The sequence below is a fragment of the Convolutriloba macropyga genome, chromosome 14 (assembly GCF_964194025.1).
Source record: "Convolutriloba macropyga chromosome 14, txConMacr16.3, whole genome shotgun sequence".
In the NCBI taxonomy this organism is placed as follows: domain Eukaryota; kingdom Metazoa; phylum Xenacoelomorpha; order Acoela; family Convolutidae; genus Convolutriloba; species Convolutriloba macropyga.
The window spans coordinates 1,216,086-1,235,595 of record NC_134481.1 but is presented as its reverse complement, the minus strand read 5'-3'; the positions used below and the strand labels follow the sequence as shown (position 1 = coordinate 1,235,595).

The window sequence follows — 19,510 nt, the reverse complement described above, 5'->3', positions numbered from 1 at the left end:
TGAGACCTGCCATTACTAAGACTACGAGTTAAGACAAACAAAAAATCAAATAACAACAGCAAACATTTACATTTAAAACTCAATGTATCTTTTTTGAAAAAAAAACTACATAATAACAAAGTCAAAACAGAGTCAAAGAAAACCGAAACGAAAGAAACTAGTTGGTTCTTCACTAGAAAAAAACATTGGACCAGTCTTTGATGAGACTCGGTAACAAGTAGAAAAAGAAAACCAAAAACGACAAAAACCATAATCTAATCCGTAATCAACTCCGCTTTCTTGGAAAACCAATGATGAGATACGTGACTTCTGAATAATGAGACTAGGTAACAAGTATTAAAAAAGAACAAAAAGAACATTAAGTTAAAAAATACATTTTTATTTTTCGATAAGACAAAAATCAAAAATTAAATATCATGCGAAAAGCCGGTATCGAAGCCGTTAAGGCAATAACCAATGCACTAAAAACCTTAGATATGTTCAAATGTGCCTCGTTTTTTCAAGCTTTATTTATTGAGACTAGTTAGCAAGTTGACAAAAAGAACAGCAAAGTGCAAATTTAAAAAAGACGTCTATAAAAATTTTTCAAAATTTGATTTCGAAGTCACAAAAAATTTTACCTATCAACTGAAACCAGTGCATGGTTTTCTTTGTTTATCAATAGGAAGCCACTAAGACCTGTAAATATCCATAAAAAATCAATCGACTGCAAAAGAACGACAAACAAAGACGAAGACCGGTATCGAGGCCATTAAAACCATAAGCGATGCACTAAAATCATTCCTTATGTTCAAAAAAACTTTCCTCGGAACAATGATTTGATATGCAACCTGTAGTTACTGAGTTTAAGTAAAAATTAGTCATAAAAGAGCAGCAAAGTTTTCCAATACATTTGATTTCAAGGTCATGACGAACTTTTGCCATCAACTGAAATCAGTACATATGTTCCTTTTTTCCTCCGTAGGAAGCCTCTAAGGACTGCAGCTATCACGAACATGTCAAACGACTACAGAAGAACGAAAAACAGCCATAATTTTTGAAATACGAAATTATGCCAGAAGAGGGCGTCGAAGCAGGTAAAACCACAATCTATTCACTGGAAAAGTAGTGTGTTCAATTGTGCCCTCTTTTAGGATGCCAGTAATGTGATTTCTGACCCGCCTATAATGTGACAAAAGGAAAGAACCTCAATTATCGGAAAATGATCAGAAAATTTTTGCGAAAACTCGTAGTATGAAAGCAAAAAAATCATTACTTAAAACATAAAAATTAAATTTTATTTCATTAGAAACAAAATGCAACCTATTTTTGCCAATTTTAGGCTAAAAGTTGGCCAAAAAAGGAAAATTAGCAAAGCTAAATAATTCATTGCTTATTTTTTTAAAAATTTATTTTTTAAAGTCAAAACGACCAAAAAAGGAAACCTATCTAGCTTTTGGCTAAAAACAACATAGGTTTCCTTGAAACTCCCTAGGAAGCCTATTGGAATTGCCATTAGTACGCCTCAAAATTGCATTGTTCTTTTCTGTGATTAACACTGTTTTGTATTTAGAGGTGAAACCAACAACACTATTGTTAACAATTTTAACATATTTTTAGCAAAATTCGCAAACGTTGCGTAAAACTACAGAAAATGTTAACAAAAAGAACGCAAATCAGTCAAATGTTCACAAGACTTGAAACCTCGATAACCCTGTGGAAAGAACGAAATTGAAAAAAAAGATCTTTATAGATTCTATGCTGGAGGGCTTTCTAATGATAACACTCACAACCCTCTAAGATGAATATATCGATCGGCCAAAATTGACTCACAAAAAAACCATTTGAGTATATAGTTCTGCTCCAACCCAAGTGGTTCGGAACACAAATGAAGACAAGGAACACTGTTCGGCTATGATATTAAAATTTAAAGGTTGGTTGCTGCATGTTCAGGTCATTTTTTTTATTTTCATTTTTATCCACTTTATTTATGGGGTTTTCAGTTCTGCTCATTCCTAAAATCAAGATAAAAAGTGAGCTTGCTTTCACTAATATATTCCGTGATAACTCTACAGGGAGCCATTAGAAATAGGAACTTAGAACTTTACAAAATTGATAGATATTTTCGCCTGATAATATGTATTAATTTTGAAAGAGAGTCAGGCAAACAGATAAGGAAAAAAATTATCAATTCAGACAAAAAATAAGGACAAAATTTCTAAGCCAATTTCAAAAAATCATTGTCAACACAATAGCCCCAAATGAAATGGCCTGTTAATCGAGAGCAAACTTTAAATTTACAAGGAAACAGCTTCTGTTTCGATTTTAAACGCACCCATCTTCAAAATGATAGCACACATTGACCCCCTCATTAAAAAAACTGAAAAAATTTGTTGCAACAAAAAAGTCGAATATCGTTTTCGCATTTTAGCAAACTAATCAATGCAACGCTGCCAAGATGATTTTTCCCACGTGATATCTTTCGAAATTCTAGACCAATGTCACACAGAAACTTTTACTGTTATAAGGTTGAGAGAGAGAGAGAAACTTTAAGTAAATTGTGCATAAGACAAACATGAAATAGCTTGACAAGAAGCTTACTCTTCTTGTTCAAGGTAAACTTGGCTAGAGAAATGAAGTCCCGAGGAACAAACATTAATGGGTTCTAAGAAATGCCCAAATTTGAGAGCTTAAAACTAGTTGGTGTAAAACTAGTAAGGACAATTGGCTTGGCAAGTAAGAAATGCTGGTTCAAATCCAGTATTTTACAATTTTGATCATAGTTGCGCCTGTTTAGAGCCCCCTAACATCTGCCATGAATGACCTAATTGATCTTCAATGAACAAATATTAATCACAATTTTAGAAAGTGTTCCTACCTCTTGTGCTACGTCATTCTGTAGCCTGCCATACATCCCATTGCGTTTATTAATAGCATACAGCCACCCAGCTGTATCTCTCACAACTGCCACCAAGTCATTCTCTTCACATGGCAGAGATTCCAATATCTAAAACCAAAGACCTCAATTTATCAAATTGATATAATCTTAGCACATAATTCTTAGCAAACCTCCGGACGTATTGCCCGGATACGAGGGAGTAATGTGTATATTGAGTTACAGAAACATTAGAGGGGAAATCATAATTTATAAAATATGTGCTTTTTTAACCTATTTCATCAAATTATGATTCTCCCCTGTAATGCTCCTGTAGCTCAATATACACATTACTCGAGGGTGCCTGGTCCCGAGTGCAAGGTATAAGGCCGGAGAGAGACTAGAATTTGTGTTCTGAATGTTTAGAGAATCAAAAGGGCAAATGGGAGAATTCTCATCAAGCAGCGATTCAAACACCTGAATTGAAACGAAAATATCAGAAAACTTAGCAAATTCATTATTTATTATATCGTTCGCAATCCTACAAAATCAAGAGGACCGAAAAAAGTTAGCTCGATGTTGGATTGCCGGAAATAACTGCCCTGAGTTCGTTTAGTTTCAGTTGCTAAGGTGGTAGAAAAAAGAATTAAGTCTATAATTCTAAACAAGTTAATTTTTTTTACAAATTTGACTACCTTTCGTATACTTGAGAGGGACAAGAAGATACCAAGAAACTTATACAGGTTTAATTAACAAGGGTGTAAACAAATGATGACTGATTTTGCAAATTTTTTGAATCGTAAAAACGGTCTTCTGATGTTAACGGTTTTCAGATCGGGAAGTGATGGACTGCATTTAAAGTAGTTAAGTTAAAACAAACATATCACGTCCTTGAAAAACAAAAACGAACATCTGAGAAACTTACACGTTTACAAGTTCATATGCTCTTCCAAATTGAGAGCTCAAACAGCCACGTTTAACCCAAATAAAAAAACACAGATTAAACGGAATTAAACTCCTTTTTGTTACTTAAAAAGAAAACGCTTGTATATTATAGTAACCCTTGCAGTGCCTTAAGAAAATAACAGTCACTTCGGTAGAAAACAAAGGGGACCACCAGTTTTGAGTGACGCTAATAAGTTTGGCCTCATTAATGAATTCTTGAACAAATTTCAACGTAGCAAAAAATCAGCTATTAACTCAATTTCGGTTTTGCTCTCTTTTATAATGCCTTGTTTCAACACTAAATTTGATTCAGAAAAGTTTTCCTGCTTCAGAAGCAATTTTTTCATATGTCAAGATCTCAACAAGCTGCACCAAGAAAGTTTCTTGACATGTCGATAAGATCTGGTCAGCATCTTCCGAATTTTAAAAGAGTTATCAATATCAAGATCTTGCACAGAAATGGCAAGGTGTATTATGTTTCCTCTCACCGGGTGTAAACTAACACAGAAAGGGGACTTCGTTTTTCAAAAATGCTTATTCTCCTTATTGTTTTTCACAATGCTATCTGATAGCAGCCACAAAGCACATAAAAAATTTGGCTGTTTTACTACTGCTCAAAAATGTGTGGGGAATTTATTGAAAACGCATTTTTTTAAATAATTTTAGCAGGGCCAGCCTTTTTAAGTTGGAGACACACCAATACAACCAGGAGGAGTGAATTCGCATAAACTTTAAGTCATTGTTTATTATTTACAGATAACGGTTACTTTTGTTAATGTCAAGTAAAAGTATCGATTGTTAATATAGCTAAACCTTCCGGCAAAATTAATATTTTCTTCTTTAATTGAAAAGAAGCACACGCGTTTCGAAAAACTTCTAGCATCAAATAGGAAGGTCGAACATTTTTTCTTAAACGCCGCGTTCAAAAGATCACTTTGACTGTGCACATTTACTCAGAACATTTATCAAAAGATGGTAAAAACACATACTTTCAACAGCTATCAATTGATTGAAAGGCACAAAGCCATTGCGCTGTAACAAAAAAATTCCAAATTTGAGAAGAAACAAAATTACTGTCCTTTTAGAGAAGTCTGCATTGCTTTTTTTTTAATTTCAACTCATTGAGCAGCATCAAGATACATCACTAAATAATTAGCAAAAAATCGGGCTTTCATTAGGAGCCTGTCTCTTAACACAAAACATGAAAACTTGCAGCAAAGTTAATATCTTTTTAAACCTCTATACAAGGTAATTTTATTTGCTATGAACTGTCGTCATGATAATAGACGGTCTATTGACACCTTTTAACGATTGCTTTTTCCGCTCAAAATTAATTTAAAAAATATTTGAGGACTAGCGCGATTAATACAGACTTTGGTTAAAATGATTTAGGCGTTTTTGCGCTGATTAAATTAAAAATCAACAGTCGGGAGAAGAATCAACTTTAAAAACCACCTATGGGGATTATTCAACGTTTAGGCGGGATAAATCAACAAAAGGAAAAGCTTACTGATTAGAAGCCATGCAAGTCTTGGTTGGAACTTCATGGACAGTGTCGGTCTGATGAGGGGTTAGCATGGTTTGGATAAGCTGAAGAGAAGAACTAACATTGTTCGGAGAGGAACTTGGCAAAATAGTGCCGTAAAATGGTTGTCTCTTGGTAAAATATTTTTGCTTTTGCCGAAATTGATTTCATTCGGGAAAAATTCTCTGTCTCACAGCGGGCCTAATGCTTTCGCCGAATGATGACGTGTTCAGTTGAACTGATCGGAAAATCTGGCCTGTCCCAGGAAAAATGGACTCTAGCAAGAGGACAGCTGCCATGGGGGTGAAATCCTCAAGGATCCATACCGAGCAGGCTACCTGCACATTTTTCAAAGTCTCGTTCCATCTACAGCGTACATGTTGAGTTGGCGAATACTCCCGTATGAAAAGACTTCAAAATGCCCCATTGTGGTCGAATTTAGGAGATTGGTATGAATTTCCAAACTACTACTTTATAAAGACATAGGTTCTGAACGCTACCTGATAAAATTCTTACCACTATTTCTTGTGACAAACAGACAAACATGAACTCCAGACATCTTACAAATGTTCCTATTGATTTTTAAAAAAATACTAAAAACCCGTACCACTGACGCCATATCATTTCCTCCTAGGTTGTTCATCTGTTAACTTGTCGCTTTGCGTGTTCACTGGCAAAGACAAATCTCTCAAAAATTCGGCGATCATCACAACAAATGAGAACTCGTTTTTGGAGTTTCTTACGGGAGTATTGGCCAACTCAACAAGTACGCTGTAGATGGAACAAAACGTCAATAAATTTACAGGTCGACGTCTCCGTATGGACCCTTAAGGATTTCTACCCCATGGTCTCTGTCCCCTTGCTAGTCCCAAGTTTTCCTGGGACAGGCCGGATTTTCCGATCAATTGAACTGAACACGTCATCATTCGGCGAAAGCATTGGGCCCATTCTGAAGCCCAGAAAAGTTTTCACCGAATGAAGCCGAAAATCGGCAAAAGCGAAAACATTGTCACTTTTTGCTTTTTAGGCGACAGTCAATTGCTCCACTATCTTGACAAGTACCAGTCCTAACTCACCCCTAATTAGAACGCCTTTCATTACCGTTGCTCAAAGTCCACTGTCCATGATTTTCCAGTCAAGACTTGCATTGCTTCTCATCAGAACGCTTTTGCTTTTTAAGCTCTGTTGTTTACAAATCAGCCGATTGAATTATCCGGTCATCACAATCAGTTGGTCACTCCTTATCAACTGTCCGTTAGCCCTTTATTGATATTATTTTTACACATTTCAGTCTCAATTCGCTCTTGCTTTCCTTTGACACTTCTGGTTATTTTGGTTGGCATTTCTGGTTATTCATTTGGGTGGCTCATTTTAACGAACCTCAAGACTAAGTCTGTACCCATATATTTCGATTACCGTTATTTTGAGTTTATTTCTCGATTCAGCCGTATGGATAATTCAACAAGTTGCATTCCAACGGTATTGTTCCATCTTTGTAGTTCCGTGAAACAAAACAAACTGAATTGGATTATTAAAAACAAACCGTTCGAAACCTAAGATCTAATTAACTCCGTCCCGTCATAATTCAATAACAGGGTGCTATAATTTGGCTCAGAGGGCTATAATGGGAAAGACGCAAAACCATTTGTAGTAACATCCTAATCTGAAATAGCTATCGAATGAGAGCAATCCTGTCTTTTTCAGATGTATAAATCCTGAGGTATAAATTATTTTGTCTTTCCCTCTTTCCCTTTAATATTACCGTAAATATACCATAAACGGGGGGACTTGAATGGGGAAAAGGCAAAATTTCGACTTACAGCCAGATCGGAGCAGCTTTGATTGCGCGAGACATGATGTGTGAATTTCACAATCTCCGGCTGAAACAAATAAAATACACTTTTCAACCACTCTAACGATCAAGCAAGCTCTTAACATGGCTTCTTTCTCGTCTGGCATTGATAACAATCATTTAAAATATATGCTTTGAACAATCTTTGTTTTTCTGAATTATCGCTGGTTGCGGCATAACCATTTCGTGCAAACAAAATCTAATCTGAATTTAAAATTCCACTTGACAAACAGGAAAAAATGATTGAATGATATGAACGGTGTCAAAGACAATTTACCCAATGCCATTTTACCCAGTGCCAACTTTAATTTACCCTATTGTTAAAACTACCAGAACAACTATTTAGCCGACTATATAATTTAATGGCCCTTGTGACTTTATATGCAACTATCACAACAGAACATCTGATAATTGAAGTAAAGATCAAAGAGCATTGGGTAAGTTGGCATTGGGCAAATTATCATGTAACCCTATGAACAGACCTCAAAATGAAGAACACGGAGATACTTTTTGGGCTTTGATTGCTTGCATTGTTTTTACCTTCCTGTTCAAATGCAACAGATGATTTCACGTTGACTGAATTACTTTGACCAAAATTCAAAGCAACACATACCCCAACAGAGCACAGCCGAGAAAATGAACAAACACGAAAATCGGGATTGGGGAATCGTCAAACTAGAACCAGTTTCATCCGCAGAATAAATAACAACGGAACATCAATAGAACAATTGTACTGAAGTGAGCGGTGTGTGTTTATACTGAAGTGAGCGGTCGTTATTTGATTTTAGTAAAGCACTAACGAGCTGCAGGGTACCAATGACAAACGGATGAATTAAAACATAACATAATAAAGTCGGGCAAATTGCTCTCAAACGACCAGCGAGCGGCTGGCTTCGTCACTAGCTAGCCACGGTTTAGCTTTGATTCGACTCTGCCACGTTTAGTTTTCTAGACTTGTTAGTAAATAAATCAAATAGAAAAAAAAACTGTTATTTTGAAAACTAGCAAAATATTGCAAAATTTATAAGAAAAGTTTCCAGATTTCGCATTGAATGAAAAGTTCAAAACCATTTTTTGTCCCTGGAGTTCTGCCAAGTTACCCATATGCGAAACTTAGAAAAAGCTTCGTAGGCCAGTTGATCGTTAAACTCAGAGAAGGATACAAATATTCAAAAATTTTGATAATCGCAAATTTTAAAAAAACTCGCAAAAATTCATGATATTAAAAACTTCAAAACGATTTCATAGTCTCAAGAGACCATCCAGTATCCCTACTTCAAGCTTTAAATAATTTCAGTGGCTCATAAAGATCCATAAACTTGCAACATGATAATAATTTTCCGACAATTTGAAAAAATTAAATTTCATCAAAAAGTCGCTAAAGCTGGAGTCATTAAAATATTGATAACCATTCCAAAAACTCCAGAAACTAAGCAACATATTATTGACTATCCTTGGAGGAGGTCACTAGGGCCCTGGTGCCGGAAAAAATGAAAAAAAATCGAAAAGATTAAAAACTTGAAAAAATTTCAAATATTTTAAAATGGCTTGAATTCGTAAAAATAAAATCTTGAAGAACATTCCATTACATCTAGAAACTATGAGGTAACCTATTATCAAAACCTGGAGGAGGTTATGTTGCTCTTGAGGCTGGAGAAACCTAAAAAAAGACCAAAATTTCAAAAAAAAACTTGAAAAAATTTGAGCAAAAACCAAACGCTTATGCAGAGGGAACACGAGGTCGAGACACCACACTCGATTTTCAATACATGCGGGCGTGTGACTGCATAAGTGTTTTCTCCATGACCTGTGTTCAGAGAGCAAAATGTGCTGAAACAGTAAAAATTGGAGTAACAAATGGAAGCGCGCACAGAAGAAACACGAGGTCCAGTCACTAGACTTACCGATGTACAATGTTCGGGCTCATGACTGGACGCGGCCTATTATTAAAATGTGATTAAACGAAAAAAATACAATAAAAACAATTAAAAACGAAAGACAAAAAATCAATATGTAACGCTTTTAACAGAGTTTTCAGCGAAATTGGCATCTACAGAGGGCAGATTGTTGCATTGAACGTCGCAAAAAATAGAGCGAAAATTTCAAGAGTTTAACTTTAGACCTTTTACTTTGAGGGAAATCTATGAAGTTATTGACAATCTAGACAACAACAAGGCACCAGGGCCGGGATACATCAATGCTTGGGCATTGAAATCCGGAAAATATGCTATTGGGACACATCTTCAGATTATATTTAACGATTGTATTCAAGAGAATTTTTCCAACAATTCTTAAGGATGCACATATCACACCAATTTTCAGGAAAGGAGATGTTTCTGTTTTAACTAATTATCGTCCAATTTCTGTAACACCAACTTTCGCAAAAATTTTTGAAAGGCTTTTACAAATCAGTTAGATTATCTTGAAAAATTTGCGCTCTTGAACAAAAAACAATTCGGTTTCCAATCTCGAAAATCGTCAACTGATGCTGTCCTTGACTTTACTGAAAAAATAATAGGAGATATTGAAGATAACGACACAGGTCCTGTGTTCTTAGATCTTGCGAAAGCTTTCAATTCAATTTCACATGAGATCTTTCTCAAGAAAGGTGAAAATTTCAACCTCTCTCAATCAACAATTTTACTTCTCAAATCTTTTCTCGACAACCGAACACAATGCGTAAAACTGGGTATTGACTTATCAGATAAAATAACTATTAATCATGGTGTTCCACTAGGAACTGTGTTAGGACCTCTTATTTTTCTGTTACATGTCAACTATTTTTCTGAAAAGCTGGAAGGTGAAAATGATGCTGTTCACCTTGCGGATGACACTAGTACTAAATGCAAATTTGAACGTAATGAAAATATTCCCCCAAAAATTGAAAAAAAATATTAGAACAAACAGACAAATACCTGACAGAGAATCAACCCACTTTAAATGCCTATAAAACAGAGATGTTATTCTTTACAAATCAAACTAATTCGGATCCAGAGTTTTCTTTTAAAGGCAAAGTTATCAAACCAGCTTATGCATGTCGTTATCTGGGAGTACAAATTGATTCAAACCTAACCTTTGAAAATCACCTGAACTCAGTTTTAAGCAAAATGGCTAATGCAATTCATTCTTTGCATCTCGTAAGAAATCAAATACCTTTAAAAGTAAGAACTGATGTTTTCAAGTCAGTTGTACTCTCTCATCTTTCTTTCAGTGGAGTATTCCTTCAAACTCTTACCGTGAAAAATATGAACTGCATAAACAGGCAAATTAACTGGGGAATAAAAGTTCGTTATTTTCGTCAAAAATTTGACCACCCCATTGATCTTCTCATTAAGGATCGTATCCTGCCAGCCGAACTGTTTACCTCAAAAGTTAGCCTAATGAAGCTACAAACAGATATAAGACAATGGGAAACATCCGAAAACTTTAAAATGTTTACTAGTCGCCATAACGCTACACAGAACAAGAGAACAAATCAAATTAATATAAAAGAAAACGAAAACGAAGTGGAGTAACAAATCTTTAATCTTGAAAAGCGTTCAAAAATAGAACAAGTTGCCCTCTTCAATAAGAACTTTTAACAGTAAAACTTGCTTTAAAAATGTTTTAACCGAGTTTTTGCTCGATCAACACAAGAAAGTACCCGTTAAAAGACAAATAGGAGCCTTCAAATCCTATTTTTATCTATGAAAACGAACAGCCACAATTTGAAGATTATTATATTAATAACAATGCTGATTAATTTATTTAACATTTTAGAGCATGTAGATATCTAACTTTAGGGTTATAGTCTGAGTAATTTACGTTTCAAAAAAAAAGAAAGCCTCGCCCCTAAAAGGGTAGTTGGTTAACTCGGGGGCAGCAAGTCAACTCGTGTGTATAATTATTATAAATCCTGACAATAGTCCATACTTAAAGGATCAGTATCAAACGATAGAGAGTGATAAGCATCAGAATTAAAAACAAAATAGAAATGATAAATAGCAATCAAAATACAATTTGTAGTGAGTTTGTTGCATCAGAAACGAAAAAAAATATAAACAAGTAGGACAAGTCTCTCTCCCTTCCTCTGCAATGATTGCTTTTGACGCTTCTACTGCAGGGCGCGGGTGGATGGAGCTAGTACCATGGAGGCCGAGAATGGAGCTACGCAAAAGCGCAGAACTTATTTTTGTCCTAATGTACGTGATAACGCGAATATGAATCTTCTTTCTTAGCGCTGATCCCAGAAGCCAATCTCTATATGGCTTTTGATGCTGACGGACCCGCTCCTCTTGCACATAAGAGGATTAACAGACAAGGTGGCTTTCTCAACTTCTTTTATCTTTTGCTCGCATTTCGGCATCTTTATGGACTCATGATATTTGTCGGAATCCGGCATGCTTCTTATGCAACTCTTAGCATACGATAAGACACTTTCGCATCAAAGACTGTTCGCATGAATCGTGATTCGAAGAAGCGTTTAGGTTTGATATCTAGTCGAGCGTCGTCATCAGTAATGTTACTGCTATTTGCGAAGGTTTAACATCGCAAAGTCTGAAGACAGGGCTCTACTTCAACATCATCGCAGAACTCTGAGCAGTCTGGCAAAAGAGTCACGGATGTCATTGTGTCTGATGTGCGTATAGCCACATTTTTAGCAATGAAGAACATGCACTACAATAAAAAATTTCACTGCATGCCCATGTTCATGGCAGTTTTACGGAACACTATCCATATCTACGGGCAATTCCATCTCTAAACTCTCCCATGGTTAACTCAAAATGAAATATTTTTAAGGGAAGTGCGTTTACCCGGCATGATTCACCTTTTTCCATTAAAAAAATCTAGAGAAAAAGCAATTGTCAATTATACCTTTAAATGCCAACGTTTTCGCTCGAGCGTGTTTCTACTTTTCGTAATTTTCTGAAGGACTTTCTCCAGATTAAATTCTGCATCTACAGCGTCGTGATTCTGTAACGGCTCGCATACCCAAATAGATCGTTTATTTGTTTGCCATGTATTCGGGTAGAAGAATGCTTAGGCCACCTTTTTAAACCGGAAGAGAGGGAACCTTCCGATATCTGTCATAAGGAGGATGGTTTTATGTCTGAAAACTGAAAATCTACAGCAAACTTGTGGTAAATTGGTCTATTAACCTCGAAATTGATATTATAAAGGGTAGGTTGATTTGAAAATTTTAAATTTGCTACCATATCTAGTTCCGTACTCGCCAATTTGTTTATGCTGAAATAGTAAATTTGATCAACGTTCTCAAAAATTATACACAATACAAAATGGCAATTTTTGAGAGACCATATAAGATAATCATGAAACAAGGAAAACGTTTCCATTAAAAAATAATGGTCGCATTATTGACGAGGCAAGCTTTCAAAACTAAAATCTTTCTGCCGTTTCAATTAAATTTAAAACAGAAAATCCGACTTGTCTCTTCAATGAATCAAGAATAAAATTCAGATACCAAATATAACAAGTGGATTGTACTTGTTTGACTGATTAACGCTCGACTTTTAGCCCGTAGATTTTTTGGTTAAATTATTTATTATTCTTATTTTTGACAAAAACTCCAGAGCAAAACATATCTACCCATGGTAGCATCCCCTCGTCAGTGGGAGAATGGCATGGAGAAAATGTGTGGATCGCAACACAACCGCAAATTTCACAACAGCCGTTTTTCATTTGCAACAAATGTCGCAACCGGTAATTGAATTTTCACCCCTCAGACTGTACAGTCGACCAAAATCAATTGTTCGGCTAATTCCTAGCACCCTCTAAGATCTCTACTTTGTTGCATTATGATTAATTTACAAGTCTGAGTACCTTGATGAGATATTGAACGAGGGTGTTTGGGACATAATCAGCGGGTAGATCTGCTGCCCTCGCGAATGCATTGCTCTGTGTGATTGGGTTCTTCGAGTAGTGGTCAATGAGGTGTCGGATAGAGGGGTGGGTGCAGTTCTTGGCCACATTAACCCTGTACCTCACTGGCTCACTATTCGGAACAATCTCCAGCAACCGTCTGTCGACCTCATTGTTATCTCTAGAAATCATAATGATAGTTTTAAAAGTCTAAGACAAAATCAATTAACGTTGTTGTTGTTGCAGCTAACGCACAGAGCAGCAATTCGCGGGTAATTTTGTCGGGATACAGGCGCATATTGCCGTTTTTAACTGGAACCCTAGATTGCATTTGTATCATAATAATAATAGGTATATTAGTAGTAGTGTGTGACATAACACACCAACGTACGTCGGACGAATTGCTCGCAAACAACTGAAGTTTGTCCCGTTTCTCAAGACGAAAAGTTATGAAAATTCGGTGTTATATAACACATTTTTAACGTGTTATATAACAATACATAGTTTGTAATTGGGGGCGTGAAAACACTGGGGGGCATATCAATTATGTGAAAAAGAATAGATGCAAGATTTCACCAGCTCTCATGAGATCCACCCCATTGAGTCCCCCAATTGTTCCCCTTCATTATATGGAAGTGAATAAGTTGAACGGTTTTCAAGTTAACTGTGGGAGACTGAGTCATCATCTGAACTAATAGACTCTTTATGGTAGCCAAAGCTGTTCTGGTACCCGTTAACAACTGTTAAGTTATTTTTGACTCATAAACTCGAATGGAAAAAAAACATTACTTAACTTCCAAATTTCGTTGTGTTATGTTGTAGCTGAACTCTTACAAAGGTTTAACATAGAAAACACTTTTGAGCATTGGGTGATTTCTTAGTAAGGCACAAAATTAAATCGCACGGATAAAAATTTGAACGATACAGTAATTATTTTTTAAATGAGTTAAATTTTTTCCATTGTTGAGATAAATTTTTTCCATTGTTGACACAGCGTCCACCCGAACTCATTATTCCACCAAAGATTACTCTGTGGCTCCACAATTAAACATAAGAAACTATTAGAGAAGATTTCTGTTCACGAAAAATGTTTTTTGTTCACGAATAAACATTTATTTTAACCATAATCTTAAAACAAGATTGACGGAAAATAGCCGCGATAGATGCTTGAGGCGTTCAATGAATTAAAACAACTAAAGGAATAAGATAGACAGATTGACCACCAGTTCTCTAATAGACCATTACACTTTTTGGTTAGATTCGGACTGTCATTTTTATGAGACACATACGCTCTATAAGGAAAAAGCCCTAATCGAGCTTTGTCAAAATAAATACTAAAATCAAAAACTCAAGGCCATAATAATCAATAATTGGGGAATGTACGTTTGGCACTACATAAATGCACACTATTGATCTTTAACTAGTATATGTTCATAAAAATTAAAGTTCATTAGGCGAGTTCAGAAGTCATTTTTTTAGTGAGGTAATTGACGCAATTAACCTAAAAGGAGAAAAAAATGAGGTCACTCGCACGAATTTTAACTGCAAAGCAGTAAAAATCACTGATATTGAAAAAGTCAATTCCAAGAAGTCAGGTCGCAAGAATCATTGATGAAGACGTCGAATTAAAAAACATAGCAGGACAAGTCCTGAATTACAATTCAAAGAAATGTATTAATTTATGCCCTGATAATCATTTACTTCAACTTAAAAAAGGCAAATGAGAGCTGTTAGTAATGAGAATAAGCAATAAAACAACACAAAAACACCAAAAAAAATTGAGACTAAAATTCAACTTTAATTTTTTGAAACAGGATAAACATAAAAAACAACTGCTATGAACTAAAACTACAACTATATTCCTTTATTTCCCATTAGCAACCTGTCAGTAAAGGTCGATGAGTCTTTTCACTAATAATATTAAGTGAGAAGTAAAAAAAAAACAAAAATCGCAATAAAACTCGCTGAAACTTTTTGAAAACACTTAGTATAAAAGTCACAGAACGCAACAGCTACTGAAAGATAAAATTACATCAATTACCATTGATAACAGTCTCAATTACCGGTGAGACTGTCATCAATGAGATTAAATGACACGACAGCAATAAGTACAACAAATACTAGCAAAGCTAAAAAAAGTTTTTTTAAAAACTAATAAGGGTGTAAGTCACAAAAAACAATAGCTATGAACTGAAATGACTTGCTTTAATTGAAATCTTTTTAGCAACCTATGAGACCTGCCAATATTGAGACTAAACGTAAAGACGACAAAAATGAAAAGAAAAACTCGCAAAAAAAATCGTTAATTATTATTGAAAACAATTAGTGTCAAATTCAAAGAAAGCACTAGCTTTGAACAAAAACAATTAAATCGATAAATTTAACCCCTATTAGCAGCATCAGAGACCTGTCCCCAATGAGATTAAATGATAAGACAACAAAAAGTACAAATATAAATCGCAGAATTGAAAAATTCACTCAAAAATTTTGAGAAAAAGTAGTGTCAAAGTCAGGAAAACCAATAGCTATTAACTAGACCATTAATTAGGTTCTTTTACGCCTCATTAGCACGCAATTAGACTGTACATTCATGATACTAAGTGATAAGACAACAGATAATTTTTAAAAAGGGGGCAAAATCTAAAATTCACTAATATTTTATGACAACAAATAGTTGCAAAGTCATAAACAGTTGTGGCTGCCCCTTAATGAATTCAAGCCAAGCCAAATAGGCTCAATTAGAACACATATATACCGTCTTAAAAGCACTAAATGGGAGGAAACTCTGAAAACAGAAGTCAAATTGATGCACCTAAAAAAATCTATCGCCAAAACTTGAAAATTGTTTAAACCCCAATTTCTCACTCCACTTTAATGGCATTTTGAGAAAAGTCAAGCCTCAAACCTACTCGATTTTTCGCTCCCTTTAATATTTCAGTGTGACCAAAATCACCACTCTAAATTGACTTCGCACTGGCGAAAAAAGGGTGAACTGATCTTTGGCAAATTATTACGTATTGCTTGGACAATTTATCTAAAGGGTCGATTGTAAACGCCAATATAAATTTTTTAACGTTAATATTTCATAGAAATTTAGCTAATTCCAAAATTTTATTTGAGGACTTTAAAAATGCTATTTAAGAACGGATTTCCCTCTTAGTCACCCCGCCTAGTGGTCAGATAACCTATGCCGCCGTCATGGTATAGATACCATAATGGGGGCTATAATGGGAAAGAACCAGAAAAATTTCATTTAATCAAGTGACTGAATATATATCGTAATCGTGATTAACTAACTTGACAAATTGTACAACGAGGCAGTTTTTGATGGATGACAGTCGGATGTAGAAAGTGCCAGGGGGCTGATTGGCCAGTGCCTCACTTGTAGCCCTCTCTCTATCTTTGGCCTCAACTCGGTACACGACCACACTACACAACACACAATACACACATTATTATGTCCCCTCAAATTTAGATCCTTGGATTCTACCTGTTCGTGCCCCGCGGCTCAGTGGGTACACTTCTTTATTTGAACCGCCCAAGCTCATGTTGTGCAACGTAACAATTATTTACTATATAAATGTATGTGTTCTGTAACTGGGGGGGGGGGGGGGGGGGGTATTGGTTGGAGGGCACAAACGGAAGACACCCAGATCCTTTGCTTCAAATTTCTAAAAAATCGTCTGAGTTTGTAAATTTGGCATGTAAACAGCAAAAGAAACGGTTTTTGCGCAGCGTGAACGAACTAATGTGCGTTATTTTTTATCGTTTCAAAATCCAGATTTACCTGGGGGCTAGGAACTTTAAACTGTAATGGTTTTATACGATCGATGTCATTGCCGATAGATAGAAACGTGGTATCATTTGAATAAAAAAACTGAATCGATTGCTAAAGATATTTTTTTAGTTCTGGAGCAAAAATGAGGCTCTAAATTTTCAAATATTTTCACTTTTCCTCTCTTTTCACGCCGTCAGATCGCGAGTTTATAATAATTATAGTGAGAACTTTCAATGAGACTTTTCAGTGACACTTTTTTATTGTGGAAAAACACATTAAGAATAAATGATTCATTTATGATGCACTATCTATGCATTTGTGAAAATCTTTAAAAACTGATATTATAAAAGCTATGTCGTTTCCTGAAATTGAAAATATAAACCGCTTTTAGGAATATATGACTAATTTCATTCTCTGCGAACTTTGGGAAATTATTGAGTTGGTTTTCTGACATTCCGTTAATTCAAAAAAAGTATCGACTTCAGCCCTCTGTTTACTTGTATAGACGCCAAGTGTTTTACAAAGGACTTCTAATATTTAAACACAATTTTTCCATTGTTTTTTGCTTTAGAGGTGATGTGACAAGGAAAATGACGCTGCAGTCAGTTGATGCCCAACCAGCAAAAACCTTACAAAAAGAAGCAACCATAAACGTTACAAACATTCGCCAAGAGACGTCATCAGTAGCAATGATTTGAACTCCTCCAAAGAGAAATTTATCGTAAAAATTAAGGATCGGCTATCCCATAAAAAACAAAAAGAAAATCTTGCTATAGAAAAAGACAGACTATAAACATTGTCATAGCATGTCTTTATCATAATTAGATTTTCTATCAATAAACATTCTTTTCGAAGAGAAATTGAGGGTCAAATTTTGCAAGAACAATTCACATTTCTGACCTTTTTACGCTTATGAGGCACATAGGCAAAAATTCATCAGATTAATGTTGATGGTCTGATCAAAAGTACATTTCTTCAATTTTTGGTGATTGAGAAAAAACATTCATCGCATAGAGGAACCATAAAAAACTTTTTAGTGCAGAACCTTTGAAAGAGACAGGTGAAACACCATAAATAGTCTTAAAATAGCAATTATTAACCTCTTGACGCCAATAAGATTGAAAAAATAAAGAAAAGATACTAATTGTCAACATTTTTTCAAGTGTCGTGAAATGTTCAACATTGGAGTATATTTTCCGCAAAAACCTAAATTACACTAAGTTTAACTACTAAATTAAACTCACTCAAGCTCAATATTAATAACAGCGAGAACTTACTTCATTTTACTCATGGAAATATCCAAAGAGGACCATGAAAGTCGGAAGTTGAGGAAAGGTGTCAAAAAACCAAGCAAAATACTAACATATCTGGCAGACTGCCAGAAAATAACCGCAATGGCTTCGTAGATCTGCCCTCTCAAAAAAACAGTAAAAAGATAGAGAAAAAAATTCGTCTTTTCATTGGAGTCTGATATGTTATACTTTGATTTAAAATCTGTATAACTTTTTGCTGCCTCTACTAGCTGCACTCTAATAACCTTTATTTAGATTGAAACACACCCATTTGACCTTGTCTCTTTGAATTAAAGTAAATAAAAGTCAATTTCAAAGTGAGGAAGTCATTTTTGTGTGAGGTAAGTCAAGTGTGACCAAATCACGCAAATGAACAAAAAACTAGCTCAATTGAGAGCGAAAAAGGACGTCACGCATGCAATTCAGTTAAAATTGCATGAACGAATGAACAAAAAGATCTGAAGTGGTTGTGACGTCATATGGTCGTAACAAAAATCGCGACGAGAGAAATAAAAAACATAACAAGACAAGTCCTGACGTACAATTCAAATAACTTTCATTGACTAAACAGAAAACTAGCCCAAGAACGGACTATGAATGGATTGGGAAAACCATTTCGAAAAAAATCCAATCGAAAAAATCGAAAAAACAGTAAAAATCAAAGTGAAATTGCCGCATGTGAACCAAAAACCACTAGCGAGAAAGCAAACTTTTGTTCAAACACCATTTCATCACTCTACTTTAAAATTAGAGTGCAAAAATTTCAGGATTAAAAACCACTCGCTTTTTTGCTCCATTTCCTCTTTCGGCGTGACCGAAATCACTACTCCAAATTGACTTCAAATTAAGGAAAATGTGTGAACACATCTTTAAAAACATAGCCGGAAGAATTCCGGAAACGACTCGAAGGAGAAAATTGCCCATACTTACGACTAAACAACTAGAACAAGCTTTGTGAACCCTGAACCTCCACAAATGCAATAAAAAAATTAAGGAAGAATAGAAAAGGCATTCAAAAACAAATTGAACAAAAAAACTAGAAAAACTTAATGAGCTTTTTTAATAGTACAAAGAAACATACAGCCGAATAAAGTTCCTTTGCAATTAGAGCAATGAAACGCTCACAAAACAATGGGCAAGTCATAATAGGATAAGAAACTTGTCTAAGATTTAAAAAAAAAACAACAAAAAAATTCAGAAAAATGTAAAAATTTCTCAATTATTCCGTCAATTTTCATACGAAAAAAATGATTTTTACCACGAAAACTTTAGTCAATTGGTATCTGAGTATTTCGTAACTAACAAGCTTTTATTCAAATACCACTTAAAGCACTAGAACAAAAAAAAACACGCAAAAAATCATAAAATTTGGTCTAAAATTCAGCAAAACAGATCAAATTAGAAA

General features: G+C 35.0%; 1 protein-coding gene across 1 annotated transcript in view; it reads right to left on the bottom strand.

Annotated features, from left to right (window-relative positions):
- Positions 1-19,510, bottom strand: part of LOC142352843 (uncharacterized) — a 30,924-nt gene that overhangs the window by 8,803 nt on the left and 2,611 nt on the right. Inside the window, exons 2-5 of the mRNA XM_075404995.1 lie at positions 16,333-16,464; positions 12,997-13,216; positions 7,145-7,204; positions 2,858-2,986 (exon numbers count right to left, since the gene is read on the bottom strand). Of these exons, the coding sequence (XP_075261110.1) occupies positions 2,858-2,986; positions 7,145-7,204; positions 12,997-13,216; positions 16,333-16,464 (541 nt within the window). The remainder of the gene's footprint in view (positions 1-2,857; positions 2,987-7,144; positions 7,205-12,996; positions 13,217-16,332; positions 16,465-19,510) is intronic.